Here is a 19,407-nt window from a genome sequence, read left to right on the forward strand (position 1 = left end):
TAGGATTAACCATCAGTGCAAAACTTACCTACACAGACATAATTAGTCACAGTATCAGTGTTAAAATCCACCACTACCTCACAGTTTGTGTCACCCTTGTGTCATCTGTCAAGATGTATGCTGTGAGTAAACATGACCTGATCTAGCCCACACTGGGATCAGACTTCTTCCACTGGGAGAAAGGATTGTTGTTAACAGGATGGGCAAACATTCACAGAAGTCCTACTAGTAGGTCCAATTGGTACACCAGTTGCATGCCCTGGCTACCTATTAATATGAAGCATGGTTCCTCGTATAGCAGATGCCATGGGCTGCTGCAAGAGACTTATGCCAGAAGATCATCACTCTACAAATTCCCTGATTAACAGCACTTGGAGAGGCGCAGGTATTTAAACTAAGTCAGAATAGAGTAGAAGAGGAGTTACATATGAGCCATTACTGTTCCAGCACCAGAAAGAGGTCTTCTTGCTTCACATTTTTATTTTATGTTTGACACAGCTGAATTTTCCAAATGCCCTTGTGGTTAACATTCTTTACAAAGTATAAATACCATTCCATTCTTATACAAAGAAATACAGTTGTTTGTTATATACACACACCTTGACAACAAGTCCTTGAAAGAACAGTGCAACATGAAATTACAGAGCCAACACTCACAGAGCATCTCGTTATCTGCAGGCCAGGAAGTCTCTGCTGAGAAAGGCAATCTTTTAAGGTAAAATGCTTTAACTGAACTCCTAACATTTAAATGGGGTAATCAGAACTGTGTGACATGCTGTCATACCACAAATTAGTCACAGTCTGTTTTACAAACTAGTTGCGGCATTTCACTGAAGCCATCCAATGTAGAATGGAATTGCTTGACTACATCTCACTGGCATAAGAAGTAGCCTTGCTGGATGACATGTTATCAAGAATTTCCAGACATGGAATATACTTGAGAGTAAAATGAAGACACGAGTGAGATCACAAAAGGTTTTGGCAAATATTTTTATGTTAACTTTTTTTGTTTATGGCTTGGTATGGCTTTTTTGGTTTCTTTAGGAAATTCCTGCACAGCAAAAGGAATGAAGAATTCCAGAAGAGAGTTGACCTCCTTCAGTTCCAGACTATATTCTGCTGCTATTTTCTCTGCAGTCCATATTTGAGGTTGAAGTTTATGATTATTAAGAAGTGTCAGAGCCTCCACAAGGGAAATTTTGCCTTTGGGAACTTTCTTAACATCTAGACCTTCCAAGTGGCCTAATTTTGTAAGTCTCTTTTCCTCCTGTTTACTTGGAAGATGTTCACCACCTCCATCTTTTACCTAATTGAGGGAAGGAAAACAAAAAGAGCTCATCAGCAGTTCTATTTACTATGCATACTGTAGCACCTAAGCTGCTTTTCTAAGTATTTTTTCTGTTTAGCTTTTCCTGTTAGCTTTCCCCATTTTTTCAAAAACAACTTAGCCTGCCTAACTTCTTTCACAGCCATTCTACATAGAGTGTCAACTCCCAGCCAAATGCTGAAAAACTCCTATTCACTGCACTCTAAGTGTTGTATGGGCTTGGCAGCCCTTTATACAAGGCAGACTACAGATTCTGGTAGGCCAATGTAAATCCAGATAGCCTAATATTCAGTACTGATTCATTGGAAGGGACAAAAGAAATCATACAACAAATCGATATCCTTGTGATACCACTGGAAAACTTTTTCATGTAGTCTCTCTCCCCTTCCTTTTGTTTCTACATTTTGCTCCGTCTAGAGAACAAGCTTTCCTGCTATTTTGCAGCATCATATGGAGTTTAATTGCCATGACTACTGCAACATGTAGACACACAAAGTGTCTTCTCTAAGGTTCCTTCGTATTTCCAAATAATCTCCAAAACAGTTTCAGTTTCTCATATTTCTTTTTAGTAACATTTAATCAGTGAATCACACTGAAAAAAAAAAAAAAGCACAATTAAACCTTTCTTAAACTTAGAAGTATTTATATAGAAATTAGAGTCCACAGCCAGTAATTATTACACAGATACTCTGTATTAACTCAGTTGCTGAGAACACTGACGTGGATATTACAGCACCTGTGTGTGTCTGTTTCTGAGCTACAAGGAATGTCTGGCCTGTACTCCATGTCTTCTACTTTTTGCTAAAACTGTGCTTGGATAATGAACGATTTTTCAACTCTAAATTAGATCATCTGTCTCTGGGAATCTGCCATTTCAGGGCTTCTTTTCCACTTACCACAGGCAGACACCCCAAACATACACAGAGGTGTGTACACATCATGTACATAATGCACAAAGTCATTAGGATAACATCAGGAATGGGAGGAAGTGTTTCTATTGCTTTATCCACAAGTCTGTGATTACACTTCAATTGTGCTCTAAAAACCGCAAGCAGATACACAAGCACAAGGGCAAGTCTGTGGCAGCAAACTCAGAGTAGGCATGGAATCAAGCAAAGATTTGTTCCACTTTGGGCTTTTTCTCAAATCTCTCCTGACAGGTTTATACATGAATATTGAAAAATACTGAAATTAGACCTTCTACACATCAAGATCAGAGTCCTAACCTCTGTGATGGAAATTAAGGATAGAGATTTCTTGAAAATTTCAGGAAGAGACTGAGAAAATCTTATTTGCATTTTAAATATTTCTGGACTTGAATACCATATAAGTGGTAAATTAGAGAGACTTACGAATTTTGCTAGATGACTATAAAAATTTTACTGCTGAATAAATCAGCTGGAATAAAGTGGTCCAATAATGAAACAGATAAAACACACAAACCACAGCAAAATATGATGGAAAAGAGGACACTGAGCCCCAGTCTGCATTTTATGAAGGAGTATGCTTTGGCTTTCAAGTAAAAGATTGCAGCCAGTGGCAATAAGGAAATAATGACCACACAACCCACAAGATCATGTGGGAAAAAACCTAAGGCACTTCATGAGCTGGATAAAAAAAAAGTCTTTGCACTGTACAACATCTAATGGAGTGAAAAACTCCATTAAAGCATAAACATCTTTGTCCTCTACCACATCCTTGCTCCCCAGCAGTCCCAGCCTTTTCTAACTCCACAAATGATTTATGGCAAACTACTTTATTTTTGAAAAAGGCTTGAGATGTATCTTGCCTCATAGAAGCAGAAATAGGAATTTAGGTGAAAAACAGCAAGATCAATGCAATACTAAAAAGGAAGCCTGTGTCAGCATTTACAAGCTTGTATAATTACAATCTGTAATTAAACAATTATTATAATTGTATTATAATAATTAACAATATACAATAATTAACACATTCAAAACCCAGGGTCAGACATACTCAATGTTATTGATGTATAGAAGACTAATAAAAATACCACTTTTATCTACTGAAAAAAGGTAGCTTTTATGCAAAGAGAGCATTTTACTTGACACAGCCTTTGTGCTGAGTTTGAAGACCACAAAGCTGATCTTGGTATGGCTCGTACAGAGATGCACTCACCTGCACCGGTGGATCTCTGGACTCGACATAAACATCTTTGAGCAAGGTGAGGAGCCTATCGTCCTTTCTGAGAACTTCTTCTTTTATCTCTGGGCTATCTAAAGGCAGTGAGAAGAAGGGCAGGGAAGGAAAAAAAAAAAAAAAAAGAAGAAAAGACTGCTCTGAGTTAAATAGTTTCCTTTTAGTTAGTTCTGCCAGCTCATCGCTTCCCCAGCGGCACGGCACGGCTCCCGCAAATGCACCTGCCTTCTTGGGAGGGTGTCATTCCTCCCACAGCCCTGACCTCAGCGACTCGGCTTCTCACGGTGGGGCTGGGCCGGTCATCGGTCACAGCACAGCGGGACACGGCCCCCACACGCTCGGTACCGCTCGGTACCGCCGATCCCACCGCCCCACCACTGCCCCCGGGTCCCGTCCGCATCAACCACCTCCACCGAGCGCCCCTGCAGCCGTCCCCCAGCGCAGCCGGGCGCTCCATCGGCCCCTCACGGCTGCCGCCGTCACCGCCCCGCTCCCGGCATGCCCCGCGCGCCCGCGCCGCTCTCAATGTCAGCGGCGCCGCACCGGGAGCTGCGGGCGGGCGAGGCCGGCACTCACCGGCTATGGCGTCCAGCCGGGCGGTGCGGTGCCGCGGCGCGGGCGTGGGCTTCTCCTTGCTGATCTCGCGGCGGGCCCGGTTCTCCACGTTGAAATTCCGGAACACGCGGGTCACCCGCCCGCCCATCGCCGCCGCCAGCCACGCCTGCGCACGGGGCACGCCGGGCAGGGGCGGTCACCGGCGGCTGCCCCGGAAGGGAATGAACCGAGTGCCGCGGGCACACAAGCGAGCATACAAGCGGCGGCGGCGGCCCTGCCGTGCCTTTTCTAAAGGCGGGCGTGAGCCGAGCCCCGACCCGGGCGGCTCCCGTCGGGAGCCTCGCCAAGCTTCCTTCCCCACAGTTTCCTTTGCAGCCTGAGCCCCCGGACACGTCATGTCGTGACTGTGCCTGTTTGTGTGTCGGCGGCGACAGGCACGGGTCGGAACTGCAGCGAGGGACAATTCCCCAGTAGTGTTGGGAATTTGTAGGCTACACAACGCTTTCAGAGTGCAGACCCTCGTTTTTCAGCTCAACCAAATAAACTTTCTTCTGACTTTGCAAAAATTGTGAAAAGTAATTGTGACAAAATGTTGAGAAGGCCTTAAGCCGTGTATGATAAGAAAGGTAAATTTGTCGACAGAATCAAAATTGTTGAGATGGAATCAGTTCATAGACTCAAGAAGTGAAGTGTGAAAAGATACAGAATCCTTAGAGAAAGGGAGGCAGAAAGAGTAAGAGCTACTGTCCTGATGCAAGAAGCAATAAAGCCTGATGGTTGACTACTTTATTCAGCCACGACTGATAAGGTGTCTTACCAAGAGAGATTAATGACTCGTTTGTTCCAGCTGCTGTGTGAATTAGCCAATAAATAATTCCCTTATGGCTTTAAATTGTGTATGTGCTGTTTGCAGAGTCTTAGTGCCTTCTGGGCCACCAGTTAGTTCAAGATAGTAGTTGCCTGAATGAAGTGACCTGAAGTGGGTGTGTTAATGAATTTAATGAAGAACACTGAAAAGGCCAGCATTCTTGTGGTTTTGGGGTTTTTTTTCTATTTTTTTTTCTTGTGGTTTTTTGGTTTGTTTTTTTTTTTTTTTTTCTGGATGTGTTGTTTGTTTTTTGGTGTGAAGCACCTTTTTTTCTGCCCTTGCATCTACCTCATCTACCTAGTGTTTCTTATTATTGTGGGCATACAAAACCTGGGGTTCAGAACTTGGTCTTCTGCTAGTAGCATTGTTTAGTAATAATAATTGTGATAGTTTCAAGGCTACGGTGTGCTTTAATGCTCGATTAATGAATGGCTGTGTTTTCCTTAGAGAGAAGCCAAATTGATTTAGAAAGGCAGTGGAGACAAGGCAGGATAAACATGGTGTATGCTGGATTTCTGCTCTCTTTGGGAATCAGGAAGATGCATTTTCTCCATTTGTTTATTTTAAAGACTCTCACAGTCTGTAGAATAGAAACATGTTTTTGTTCTCTGGTAATAAGCTTACTGGCCCTGTCTTTTTTTAGATATTGTATGTGAATGAATTAAGGACACTAGTGATACAGTGATAATAGGAAGCTGTTAAAATCTGCTGAAGTCAGGTGACAAGTTTAATTAAATATCTGTAGTCAATTACTTGCTGACTAAACCTGTGTTCTTAAGTCCAGGATTTGATACTTTTGTGAGTGGTGAATCTGTGTGATGTGGCTGTAATGGAAAAATCCACGTGGATGCCTTTGGTAGCTGTAGACCTTTCACAGGTACTTTAGCATTTGTATTCTTACTGATCCATCTGCGGATCAGCTATTGTGGCAATTTTGAAACAAAGTTTCAAAGAACTAAGAACTCCCAGCTTGTAGAACCAAACAGAGCACAGGGCTTCTGTCTTCATAAAGCCTGAATGTGATTAACACTGCTGTAATATGTACTGACAGCAAAATAAATTCACCAGAAAGCAGTCAGTTAAAAATAAAGAGTGATGTCATGCTCTGCCTGTCACTTCCTACGACTGAGGATAGCACAAAGCTGTTCTTTTCATGTATAAAGATGCATCAAAAGTTCAAGATTTTTATTCTGAAGAATGTTTCTTAGACTGTAGCAAGCAGAAGAATGGAGATTGAAAACAATATTTTTAATATAATTTGGTATTTTACCAATATGACCATATTGATATTAAATATCAGTAATCAAGAGGTTGGACTTTTTTTCCATATAAAGCATATGTATATCTACAAGTGTGATTATTAAAAAATGAACGTATGTGTACTCAGCTTAGACAGAGTTTCAAATGGCATGCATTTTTCTTGAACAAGGAGTCTGAGTCTTTCCAGGGAATTCAAAAATAACAAAACAGCCCATGAGAAGACTATCCAGCTGGATTCATACACACGTATTCTCAAAAGGTTTTCGTAGCAGCCTGTTCTCAACACTGGACAGCACATCAGAGAAAAATACTGTAACTCTCATGATATATGTGTGCCATAGGCTGCCACACTAGATCTCCTTGTAATTCTTCCATACATCTTAAGAGAGAAATTTCTAAAGCTACTGGGTGCCTGGAAAGTAAGAAGTACGTTTGTGTCTGGTCTTTGAATCTATTTTGTTTTCCATCTCAATTTTGATTATGTGTTGTGTGTACTGTTTCTTTCTAAGCTAGTTCTGTCACTGAGTGGAAAATTAAAAATTAATTTTTGTATTTAACTAGCATCAAAAGTCTGATCGACCTATTGAAAATTTCCTTTAGAGAAGGGAGAATAGTCTGCCATTAACTTGTGTTACTGTGTGGGTGGGTACTACTAAAGTTTCTTTGCTGTCTTTACTACTCAAAAGATCAGGAATCAGAATATGAGTCCAGATGGGCAGGCATTTTCAGTGAAATAAGAGCCCTTTTTTGGTAATTGTTGCCCAGCTGGAGAATTTTGGAGAGGAGGCAGGTGAGGTTTGCTTTGTGATTTGAGGTCTGGGAATAGCACAGCAGTCGACCACAGAGGAAAATGAGGAATGCTTTTATACAGCATCATTAGAGGTTTATATTTGATTCTGTCCACATTTTCTACTACTGAAACTGTTTTCCTATTCTCATCTTTCTGTTGTTGTTTGTTCATAATTGATGTCAGTCTAAATGGTTACTTGAGCAAATTCTTGTATCATTAGGATTCAGGGAACCGAGTCCTCTATCCAGATTACTGGTTTACCAGTAAGCACAATGAGAGCATTGATCCTTTTGTTCCTTATCTCATCAGTGTTAGGCAGAACCAGAGAACACAGCATTAGCAAGAATTGATTATGAGCCAAGTAAAAATGACTGTCCTGCAACCTTGTAAAGATGAACTCAAGAGAGATGGACTTACTGATGGATCACTTTCACCTTTCAGTGGTTTTTGGTTGTTCTGTTACTTAATTCAGATTATTTCTCTATTATTGTTTTCAACTGATCCATGTTTTACTGGCCTCTGAAGTATTTACAGAAGGATCTGCCTTGAAGGATTTTGCTTAATTCTTGTCTGTGATCAATGTTCCCGAACACTTGCATATTTTCAAGGCTAGGTGGCTGCAGTGCTTTATTTAAAGGAGTTTTTGTCAAGTCCTTATGTGGATGAGGTTTGTGGCAAGTGCAGCAAGCTCAGTGTTACAGACTCACACACCAGCCCAGACAGATCACCAGCTCCTTGTCAGATAATACTAATTTCAAAGACATTGCATTTAAATTTTCCTGATGGACTGTGGCTTGATACCTGACATCATCTTCCATATTTTTCCTGTCTGTTGTTTCTCAATTAGTAGGTTACTTTGACTTGGAAATACACAGTAGGAGACAGCATATTTGAGAATGAGGCAGCCTGATACTGGAATTAATTAATTTCATCAGTTACATATACCTTTTTACTTAGTTTTTACTCACAGGGTACAGCACCCCATGTTCTCTTCTCAGTTGCAATATTAGTTGAGACTACTGACAGCCCTATTATTTCTCGTAACTCTGGTTTCAGTTCATCCTTCTTGCCACTGTCAGGATGTAGGAACATCTCCAGAGCAAACAGCATCACACAGATGGTCTGATTTAAGAAAGAGAAGAGCTCTCCTAACTTTTCTAAGCTGTATCAATCACTGATGGTTTGGCTGGTCCACAGAAAGCTACTGGAAACACAAGAGGAAAAAAAAAGGCCTGTGACAGGAGGAGTGAATAATGTGAACTGATACTGCTGCCAGGTTGGTTGGTTTGTGAGAGTTAGCACTTTGCTCCCAGATTGTTTCCCTGCAGCAGTGACAGAAAGAACTGTGCCAGCTCCAGTGAGTAGCAGGAGGTGAACCAGCAGTGGGAAGAGACTGGATGGAGTGGAGTAGTGACTGGCTCATTTGGGCTGGCTTTGCTGGTGCTCCAACATCACCCAAGACAAACAACATCCTTTATACTGACTTGAGGCAGTAACAGTAGCCATGATTTTACTTCACTGCCACTGCAGTAGCTCTCTGATAGTCAAGAATAGAGTTGGTGAATGGATTCAGAATATTAGGTATCTGCTGGGATTTCTTTTATGAAATATAACACATAAAAAATAATATATAACCTAAGTGTACTGGCAAGATGCTCTTCTACAATAGTGTAATATTTTTCCATCCCCAAATGATATTTTAATCTCTCATTATGGTTTTAATTTATGATGACACATACATATACCAGTGTGATGCATTTTTGTATACATAACTTTTTAATTTAGTTGTATTATCTGGGACTTGATGTATCAAGGGATTGATTTTCCATGGTTTTGTAAGTAGTTGGAAAACCAGTTTTATTTATTAAATTTACACTTTGATTGCATTCTTCTGCAATTTACAAATTGGGTATTTGCAGGTGTGAATTACATGAAAAAATGAAGTCTTTTATTTACCTATGGGGGGCCAAATTTTGTGTAGAAGAGGAAAGCCAAAATGACCTCAGTGAACACTTCTAAAACCATTTTATATATATCTCAGTCCTAAAGAAGGCTTATATATAGATCTTAAGAAGCTGGAGAAGTTACAGTGTGGTTTAATAGCTCAATGGCTTAGTCAGTATTATGCTGGGTAAATAGCATTTGAGTCCATGTCCTATACCTGTATTTTTTTAGATGCAGTAGCTAAAAATCTGCCTGACACATGCAAAGGATTCTTTACAGATATTCAAGGAATTCCATACTGAGATTACATATCTTTCTTGGCAGCTTCCACAAGCCATTTCAAGTCCTCTAATTTCAAAAATGCAAATAGATCTACACTAATTCTGGAAGAGGATTCTATCAGGGGAAAGTTACCAGACTGCAGAGCAAAGAAAATGTGACCATAGGGTTACAACCTACAGCCTTTAATTAAAAGCCTTGAAGTAAAGAAGAATGTGCAATATTGCATTACCAGAAGACTGGAGAAATACATTAAATTCATTTAGTCCAAGAAAATAATATTCTGAGATGTGCAGCCACCAGTAGAGTTAACATATTAAAGTCTGGCTGATTTAAGCACAATTTTTCCTTAAATTTCTGGTTGAAATAAATTTATTATAAACCCTAAGTTTAGGAACTGATCCTAAAGCATATAAAACAGATAAAATCCTATTGGCTTCAAAAACATTTATACAGAACAGGATAAATAAGAATGAAAATAATGGGAAAGAATCCAAAGCTCTAGACAAACATCCAAATTTGAAATGAATAAAAAATTCTTGGAATTTGGAGTGTAATTCAGTGGGTGTCAGGAAAGAAATCTACAAGGGAGGATTTTTCATAATTATGTTCTGTCTACTACATGGATTTTTTTTTCTTTTGTATCTTACTGTGAAATACCCTGTGGAAGCCGTTATTAGAGACACAGTTTTAGATAACATGTATTCATATTGATGATTAGGGAAAAATATATTTATTATCTGTTTGCTTTATTTACCATAAAATATTACATTTTATTTGATTTAGGAATGTAACAGTATGGATTATTGTAGCAGTGTTGTAACAGGAATAATGTCCATACAAAGGATTTGGTCTACACCTAATGCAATATTACCAATGTATGTATGTCACAGAGAACATAAATAATGCTGTATTGTTTTAGTTATTTTGCATTATTCCTTAAAACTCTATGTACAATAATACAGAAAATTAATTACAGTCTTCCTATAGGTCTTCTGAGCATTTTCACGGGTATGTATCCCCGTTTACCTGAGTGATTACATATCCAGATTATGCTGGTAGAGAATGCATTAAAGAACAAGAAAAGGTTTCAATGATACCAACACATGACTGCCAGTATTAGAGTTCAGGTGGAAATAATTACTGAACTTAGAGAGCCCTTTTTTGTGCCTCTTCTTCCCACAGCATCAAAAATCTAGGGGCAGCATGTGGGACACAGATGTATTTTAAACAGTTACATTTACTAATTATATGGAGAGATACAGAGGTTAAGTACGCAAGTGTCAGGTTGCTCTGGGGGCTACTAAAATAGACCATTAAAGAGGTCCCCAAATATTTAAAGTACTGCCTCTATATACTAACATTTCATTTTTAGATTTTATAATAAGGACATGATTAAGCTTCAAAGCTCCAGCATTTTAATGCTGATTTACTGAGACTTCTTGAAGGCAGAGTTCTTTCTTTATGTAAGATGTTTTTGGGATCATAATGAAGCTACCACACTTTCCTATATTTCCTATACTGAAATACAAAATCAGTGTTCTCAAGCATTAATTCAGGTACTCTGTAGGAACTATTGTACTTTTTTGGGCTAGAAAATGCTGAAAATAGTCACATTTTCTTTTTAGTTGATAAAGTTTGTGAGGATGTCTCATGTTTTCTAATATAAATTAAGGAATACTCTACAGGATATATTATGAGTGATAACATGATAAATTTCACATGCACCAAATTGGTAGAAGTTAGGTGCTCAGAGAGATTTTTGTAACTTTCTGTGGGATTAGGTGTCAGCATATAAGAGCTGTTGGGAGATGAGTTGTACCTACAAGTAGCCAGTCTCAGCCTGAGGATGACAGAGCCTTTAAATAATTCAGTACACTGAGTTACTCCAGAAGAAATGTCTGTTGATGGCCTGTCTGAATTATGGCAGCGAAGCTTTTCTTGTCAGACGACTGCCAGACTCTGATCGATGGATTGTGACATGGGCCAGTTCCATCCTGGTGTAAAATCTCCTGTCAGACTGTAGAAATGATCCCTGCAGGGCATCTCTCTTTGCAGTGTGAGGAAATTCACCTCTCACCCTAAGAACAATTGAGATTTTTAGATTTCTGCAAGCTGCTCCTGTAGTCTTTCAGTTTTTGTTCAGACATCAGAGGTAACATGCTAAGTTGTTTGTTCTTATTTAATACTTTAATCTGTTTGGAAAATGTGGGTCATCTTGTAGTGGTTAATTCCTACAACGAGGTAATTTAAATTTTTTTCTGAGACCCCTGTGGAAGGGCTACACTCTGTTTTTTGGACATGGAGTCAAGCAGAACTACAGACTCTTCACATGGGAGACATAACAGCATTGATTTCAGAATCTGTTCTCTCTCTCTCTTCAAGTGCTGAAATGCATATACCAGTGATCTCCACAACCTGTTGCACCTCCCAGTAACAAAACAAGATACATTTTTCTCTTTGTAATAGATAGATTATTTTGACCATTGCCTTTTGTTCTATTGTGTTCTATTGCTTCACATGTATTTCAGGCTCTTCCACAATATCCTAAGACAGGTTAGAAAATGGAGTGGAATGTAACACTGCAATATTTTTAAAAAAGCCGTTACAGTTTTTGCTAAAATTAAATATTTTTTTTCAGATGTTTTGTCTTTCTGAGGCATAAATAAGGTGTGGAGGTGGGTTTTTTTTGGTGGTTTTTTTTTTTTTTTTTGTAGTGCAGTGTATAAATTGAAAATAGAGAGTAAAAGGCATAGTCAGCAGATGTATAAGTAAGAGATATTATGAAAAATTCTGAAAAATTGATAAGTGTGTTCCTGTTTCCTAATAATAGGGGAAATCTGAAAGGCTTAAATTTTGATACCTTTTACACCTTAGCATTTTATTAATGCATTACATGTGTTTGCCAGAAGTGACCACACATATATTTTCTTAACTGCCCCTGTAGACTGGAGCTTAAATGGAAACAATATTTGGTTTAATGCTAAAATTTTATCTGGTGTTTCTGGTTTTGCAGGTTATTCCCACTGGGCATAACAGAAGATGGCTTCAATGACTCTTCTGAAGGCATCTTGCTCATTTGAGTTCTGCTCCTTTCAGACCGTATACATAAACCCCTTTTTTGTCTGGGCACAGCAGGAAACAGGAGACAGTTTCCATGCTCAGTCTCAGGCCTACCAGGCAGCAATCACACACACATGTACCAGACACACAATTGTATGCTAATGTTGCTTTTGTGGACAGGAGAGGCTGTTGTCATCTATAGCCCTTGCTGTCACAACCCTAATTTTTCATTAAATGACTCTTATAACCTGTCTCGCTCCATGCTGCTTTTTGTATCTTCATCTTGGATGTACAGTGACTGCCCAGAGAACACCCAAACATCCTGATTTCAGACCAGATTATTCAACTTGCATTCCAGGCCTCTCATTCTGGTGAATGATTTGGGCAATGACTTCAGTTGTTTTGGATAAAATAAAAATGAAAAATAAAAAAAAAAAAACACACAAAGGGTATTTGACTGTAGTTGGAAGTAGGCTATCATTCCTAGCAACCTTAAATAGGATTTAGACTTTTCATAAATCAGAGGTGCATCTCATGAAAGTTAGTTGCAATCTGCCTTTTAGTGTCTCCTGCACCATTTTGACTTTCTGTCTATTTGAGCAGACAAATTCCTGCTTCCCAGAGTGGAATCCATCATCATGAAATTACATTCAAGCATCTTTTTTGTGTGCTTACCAGAAGCAATTTAAATCTGGAATCTAACATTGCATTGTCTCTAAAGGAGAACCTTCTGCCAATGGCCACCCCTCAGCCCCCTTGGTAAGATTGGCTCTTCTGCCTGCATGGTAAGCCAGATCAACCTATAGACTGTGCAGAAAACCTCTCACTTTCTTTTATATATTTTTTTTTTCATATACCCCTTGTTTAAGAGGGTGAGTAAGAAGCATAGCACATATGTCTTCCTCAAGATTTCTTTCAGGAAACTGTCTATTCCAGATTTTGGCTGTTCTTTAATTAAGGAGTTAAGGATTGGAATGTCAATGTATATGTATATGTATAGCCACTATTCTGCCACCAGTTCTAAGAAAGGTCTTCCTACACTGATTTAACACCACCAGTCATGCACATAATAAAAGGCTTTCAGAAACTAAGGTGTTTTTACCCAAATTTTTACCCGTATTACCCAAGTACCACTGTGAGTGGACTCATCTATTCTGTGAATGTGTTGACTAGAATATCTTCTGTTTCCAGTGCACAAATCCTGACAGACATGCAGGGGTCTTAGTTCAGACACTGAGGAGCTGAGTAAGCTGTGACCTTGTATTGCTGGTATCTGCAGAATATCATTATTTTGGAATCTACCTAGCCCTTCCTGCCGTTGTCTATGAATTCATGCTCTGAAAACATGAAGCCATACAGAACCTTCAATAATGCCCTAAAAACCACAGAAGGCTGTTAGAACACCTACTGAGAAGGATAAAAGGCTGGTAGCATTTGCTGAAACAACCTAAAATGTAATAAACCTCAAAATGTAAGCACTGTGAGTAACAGCCTACAATAACTGATTTCTGCAGGTGCTTTTGCATGGGGAAACACTGGAACTCTTTGATCAGATATGGAATCTACCTGGAAAGTGAATTGCTCCAGGCAGAGGAAGACCACCCATGCTTCTTGTCCCATGTTATGTTTCTAACGTGTACCCACCGGCTCTTCTTATTCTGGTTCTTCTTATCCTTCTTCAGAGGTTAGAAACTGGGAGAATTTTATGATTAAACAGTTAACCTTTTTTTTTTTTTTTTTTCAATTGCATGGGGAAGGAGTTGCTGCTGTGCATAGTTAGCACAGTGAGGTCAGCTCTGCCAGTTGTAGATGTGGAAGGGATGATAGACAATCCTTTGGTTCTTCAGACAGACTAAGCTCAATAAATTACTTTCCTGAGCTCTCCATCTCCCTGCAGGTTTCTAACACCTGCATTCTCCCTCTTTTGAGGAGGAGGACTGGTTGTCTAATTGTTCTAGAATTAAAAGTGAAGCAAAGATTCAGTCATTCTTTCAGATCTTCAGTATCCCCATGCTACTTTCCATTGCAGAAAGGCCCTGAATGTAAGAAAAGGCTGAATGAAGAGTAATCTAAAGACACTGTTATACAAACAGAATAGAACTCCAGCATTAAAAAAGGAAGGAAGAACTCACTGGTTTTGAAGGCATGCAGAGTGCTCTACACTAAGGCCTATGCTTTTGTTAGCAGAATGGCAGTGCCAAGGCTTGCAACAGGTTCCATAAAGTGCTATCTATCACAGTGCACTGCAGGAGTGCATGGTCTTTCTCCCTCTTCCTTACCCCAAGTTCTATCCATACTCTTCCTTTTGCAGCCATGTCATGATCCCTTTCATCTGATCATAGAGGTTTTCACACATCAGAGCTTCCAGCCTGATGTTCTTGCAGCAGCCAAATGCTGAATGGAGCAGCTACATTTTCAGAGTACTGGCAGTAAAAATGTTTCCTTGATGTTAGAAATACACCTCCTACTTCACAGAAATAAAATCTGTGGAGTATCACATCTAATGTGCCAGACTATTTTGATTTCAACGGTTTAGAAGCTGAGAATGATTTTGTTTAAAGCAGCCTCAGGCTGAGCCATGCTCAACTGTTCTTTGGGAGTTGGGGGATCTAGGAAAGGGAAATGGAAGAATAAGAAAATTGTTAACGTTCAGCAATTTACCTACCAAAAGTACTATACAGGCTGCTTAGAGAACTGTTTTTTTAGTTGGTTTGTTAGTTTCTTGTCTAACCTCCACTTCCTTTTCCCCTTTCTGTAAATGTTAAGGGCTTCATCCAGGGCTGTATTCAAAAAAACTTATGTAGCAGAGGAAGCATTGCAAGGAATGTCTAGGGAATGTCACCTCATGTGACTAAGTCTGTTCCAAATGAAAGAACGAGGTCAAAGCAGTAACCTAGACAACTTCAATGTTACAGCTAGCACTACTATTTATATAGCTTTTACTAAGAAGGGAATAGTTACTCCCTCACCTGTTTTAATTTTCTTTTGCCCACTGGGCTTTTTTTATTCAGGTGCTCTCATGTAATTTGTGCTTGTCAGCTTCACCAACAAGCAGAAAACCCAAGGCACATAAGGGTTTCCTTCTAGCTCCAGTTGCAATGAGGATAGAGGGTGGGATTGCAGATACTATGTTTTCTTCCTTTTTAAATGTTGGACTTTTTTTTCCTGTTCGTTTCTTTTAGAAACATTTATTTGTGGTACTGACATTTGATGTTTGTGGTACTGACATGTAACCTAGAAAATGCTCAGCTGAGAGAACTGCTCAGAACATAATGTAGGGTCTCATGTTTTCATGCTTTTAATCAAAATAGTGGTGCTGGGTATACTTTCAGATGTAACTAGGAAATGCCTGTGTTTTTCTGGCTAATTTTCAGAACGTTGAGATAACATGCTCCACCAGCAGGTTTACATTCAACTTTGCAACTCAGGAAGAGCACTGTAAGAGGAAATGATGGGTTGAGTACAGATGAGTTGTAAAAAAAGCTCTGAACATTGATTGCACAAACATTGTTTCCACGTGATCAGAGATTATTGTAACTTGTGGCTATGTGGGGAACTCATAATAAATCTCCATAAGATGAGAATCTTGCGAACCCATACTGGAATCTGAACTGCAGAAGTTTTCAGTACGGATAGCTGAGTGATACATGACCCTGACACAGTGAGTGTTAATAATTTTAAATCTTATCAAAAAACTAGAAGGAAAAAATACTTTCTAGTGTCACTGGAACCCCAAGGCACTGTAGTGTTCATAGAGGTTGCAGCAACAGAAATTTTATATTTACTTTTCTTCATGGTGTCTGAAGGGGTAACACAAAATTCTGTATTTATGTTTGAAAGCAGTCTCAGTTTTAAGTTCAAGCCAGCTGTACCCTGAGGCTGAAACATGGCCATGTTTTGGCAGCAGGGAAGACTGCCATATGTTGCAGTGATAAAAAAATTACACTGATGCCAATCTCTGAAGTCAGTCTTCTAAAAAAATATATAAGAGAGCATATTTATGGCAATATAAGCTTTTAGAGAGATAAAAAGAGCTTGAAAAGCCTTTATTTAACGATAATTTTTCTGTCTTTTTAACAGTAAATGCTGCAAGTCATAATTCACTGTTGTTCTTGAGAGAAGTTGTATATAATACATAAATTCATTGCATCTCTCTGTTACACAGAATTGCTTGCTGTCTAGCTCCCAGCTATCAATTGCCATAGGACAATTCCATACATTGAATAAGTACTTATTTATTGACTGGCTTTTAGTGAGCACAAACTGGAAATTGATAAGAAGACTTTTTTTTTTTAGGAGTCTTTGAGCAGGCCTTGAAATGAGAGCAGGGATGTGGATCCTGGACATAGCTGGCAGCACCATGACATACTCTCTCCTTTTTAAAGGTCAATATAAGCTATTGGTTTGTAGGTCTCATGGGTGAATTCCAATGCTTTGGAATTAGTTGGAATTGCTTTTGGCAATTACTTTGTTTTAGTTCCAGCAGTATATCAAGGATCTTTGAACACAACTATTTGTATTCTTGATATGCATATAATAAAATGTATTGTAGGATATATTCTTACAGTGCAGTAGTTTCAAACTGCATCTACTGCAATCTTAATGCAAAACAAAATATCCAGTAAAAAATACAGATCTCAATCATAAACCTTCTGTTCTCTACTATAAACACTGAAGCTGCTGTTTCTTGTTGCTGAAGGACTGTTACTGATCCATAAAGCTGACTATCTGAGCAGTTTTAAATTCCCTCCATTTACCAGTATCCTGAGGTGCATTTTTTAGATTGCTAAGAAGTTGCTGAGAACAGACTATGGATTCCACCAGCATCTTCTTTCATGTCCATGAAACATATGGCCATAAACTATGGAAACATATGGACATAAACATTTATGTCCTTGAGCTTTGGAAAGAAATCATCCAGAGATACAATAGATTTGTTTTGAAGCAGAAGTTTTACTATTGGCTAGGCCAGTAGTTTCCAGATAAACATTTTCTTGCCCAGCAGTGATGGAAGTCATCAAACTTGCATTTTTTGACAGAATACAAGCTAGAGTTCTTCTGCATCTCCTATGCCAACACATTCAGCTGGCTTTGAAGTGAGGACACTAGTTCATTTGCACTCTTTGTATATGCACACTTTTCCATTTCCACTTCTCCTAAAGTCCCACAGTACTTGACTCTAAGAAAAATCCACTGGCTGTTTCTGTAATTTTTTCAGAGTGAGACAAAGATCTCCTAAGAAGATATTAATTGTTTTTTATGGTCCTCAATCTCATTAACGAGAAAATTTCCTTATGTTATTCTGAAACAAACAGTTTAGTTCCAGGACAATTTCTACCATTGCTGTCAAGATATTTGATGCTCCTTCTGATCCAGATATTTGCTTCTCAGTCAAGTTCAATGGCTGAGCTTTACTAGCAAATGGCACAGTCCTATTTTGTTACACATTTTCAGACACTTGAGAAAGTTCAGTGGTCAGCAATTTTTTAACAGAGGTAAAAGACCCTGATACAACTAATGCAAATACATTATCTGCTGAACAACTGATAGATAGGAGGACACCTATAAAATATGCATAAGATGTCAACATTTGTTGTTGCTTCAGGTAGTTCTCACTAACTGAATCTTGTGCTTTATTGGCCAGAACATTAATTTCTTCTGCAAATCTATTTGGATGATAGCACTTTGATGATCAACAGCTCTCTTATTATACAGTTTTGCTTAGATACATTATTTATATTAACAGTACTGACTAAATGTCTAGCTGTGCTGTGAAGTTTTTGTGTATTCAGAACTGAAACCATGTATTCTTTCTCAGCTAGAGAAATCTTGGTTTCTTGCAGATCTGTCTGTGCTTCATTTCAGTTATTTCTCCTTGAATTGCAGATCTGCTTTAATTGTTTCGTTGCTTTTATTAATTGTGAATGGTTTAGTGATTGTTTTCACTACTTTTTCCATGGTGCTCATTATCTCAATATACTCTGTAACTTGTTCTTCCCAAACTGTCAGCTTTCCTTTAAGGGCTACATGAATTTTCAATGAAAATGAAAATATAGATTCCATTTTACTCTTGTGCAGCAATGAGGTCGCCTTTCACATGCTTAATCTCTTCAGTATCTTCCCCAATAACAGCTCCTTTTGGCAGCTGCTGGTTAACTTAAGGTTTCATCACGTTCTTTGCTCTGTGTGCCCACTCCACTGTACTCTGTTTTCCCTTGGGATTTATAGATGTGAGAGAAACTCTGGCTGTTACTGATGTCCTTCTTGTTCTCTTAGAGTCTTGAAGGATCCTCTTAGGATGTCTTCTGTGTTTTCCTCCACAAGAGCAGCATTAACTCTTTCATGGTTCAGGATAGATTACTTGGTATTTCCAGCTTCATAAACTCTTTTTATCAACTGCCCCAAACTGAAGTGTTTTTACCTCATGCAAGTTTGCATTCCCAATTCTAACAAGCTCTTGTCCATCTTGAGTTACTTTCATATAAATGGTAAAGGAAAAACAGGATCAACTGGAATATGCATTAATGTAAGTAGTTGCAATAGTTCTTTTTGCTGCACCTTTTTCCAAGATCTGGTAGGCTTCATTTTGTTGTGTTCAGGTATTTCTTTGGAGCCTTTCACATTTACATATGTCTTGTGTATAGATAATTGAACATCTGCAGTCTTTCTCTAGAGCTGGGATTACGTATTCATTATGTATTTCCAGAGCAGAGAATGCTACAAAAAAACCCATAATTGTCAATCTCTGTGACTTTTTCTAATATTTATTATGATGCCAGACTCCTTTCAGTGATGTCCAGCAATAGGACAATGAGCAGTGACCATAAACCAAAACACAAGAAGTTCCACCTCAACAAGAGGAAGAACTTTACACTGAAAGTGGCAGAGCCCTATAAGAGGGAGGTATCCCTCTCTGGAGACATTTGAAACCCACTTGGATGCAATCAAGGAAAGGTACTGCAGCCATAACAAATTTGTGTTGCACATGAATTAACTGATTCTGATTAATCACTGGCCTTGTCTTTATGCCTCTGTTTTGTAACAAAAATGGGCCTCTGCACTGTATAAGCACCAAGCTGCTTGACCCCTTGGGGAAGTTTTGCATTTCTACCCAAAACACTCCCTATACTGCATCTGGTGCATTTTCTGAACTAACTTTCC

General features: G+C 38.9%; 1 protein-coding gene and 1 pseudogene across 1 annotated transcript; both read right to left on the reverse strand.

Moving 5' to 3' along the window:
• Positions 1 to 462: 462 nt before the first annotated feature.
• On the reverse strand, positions 463 to 4,226 carry NDUFAF4 (NADH:ubiquinone oxidoreductase complex assembly factor 4). The gene is made up of 3 exons (NM_001245439.1): positions 4,064 to 4,226; positions 3,467 to 3,564; positions 463 to 1,306 (listed from the first exon to the last, which is right to left on the reverse strand). The coding sequence occupies exons 1-3, from the start codon at positions 4,188 to 4,190 to the stop codon at positions 992 to 994; spliced, it is 540 nt and encodes a 179-aa protein (NP_001232368.1). The 5' UTR covers positions 4,191 to 4,226; the 3' UTR covers positions 463 to 991.
• Positions 4,227 to 15,227: 11,001 nt separating this feature from the next.
• LOC115494568 (kinesin-like protein KIF11) lies at positions 15,228 to 18,832 on the reverse strand (annotated as a pseudogene).
• Between the last annotated feature and the right edge of the window lie 575 nt (positions 18,833 to 19,407).

The sequence above is a fragment of the Taeniopygia guttata genome, chromosome 3 (genome assembly GCF_048771995.1).
Source record: "Taeniopygia guttata chromosome 3, bTaeGut7.mat, whole genome shotgun sequence".
NCBI lineage: Eukaryota > Metazoa > Chordata > Aves > Passeriformes > Estrildidae > Taeniopygia > Taeniopygia guttata.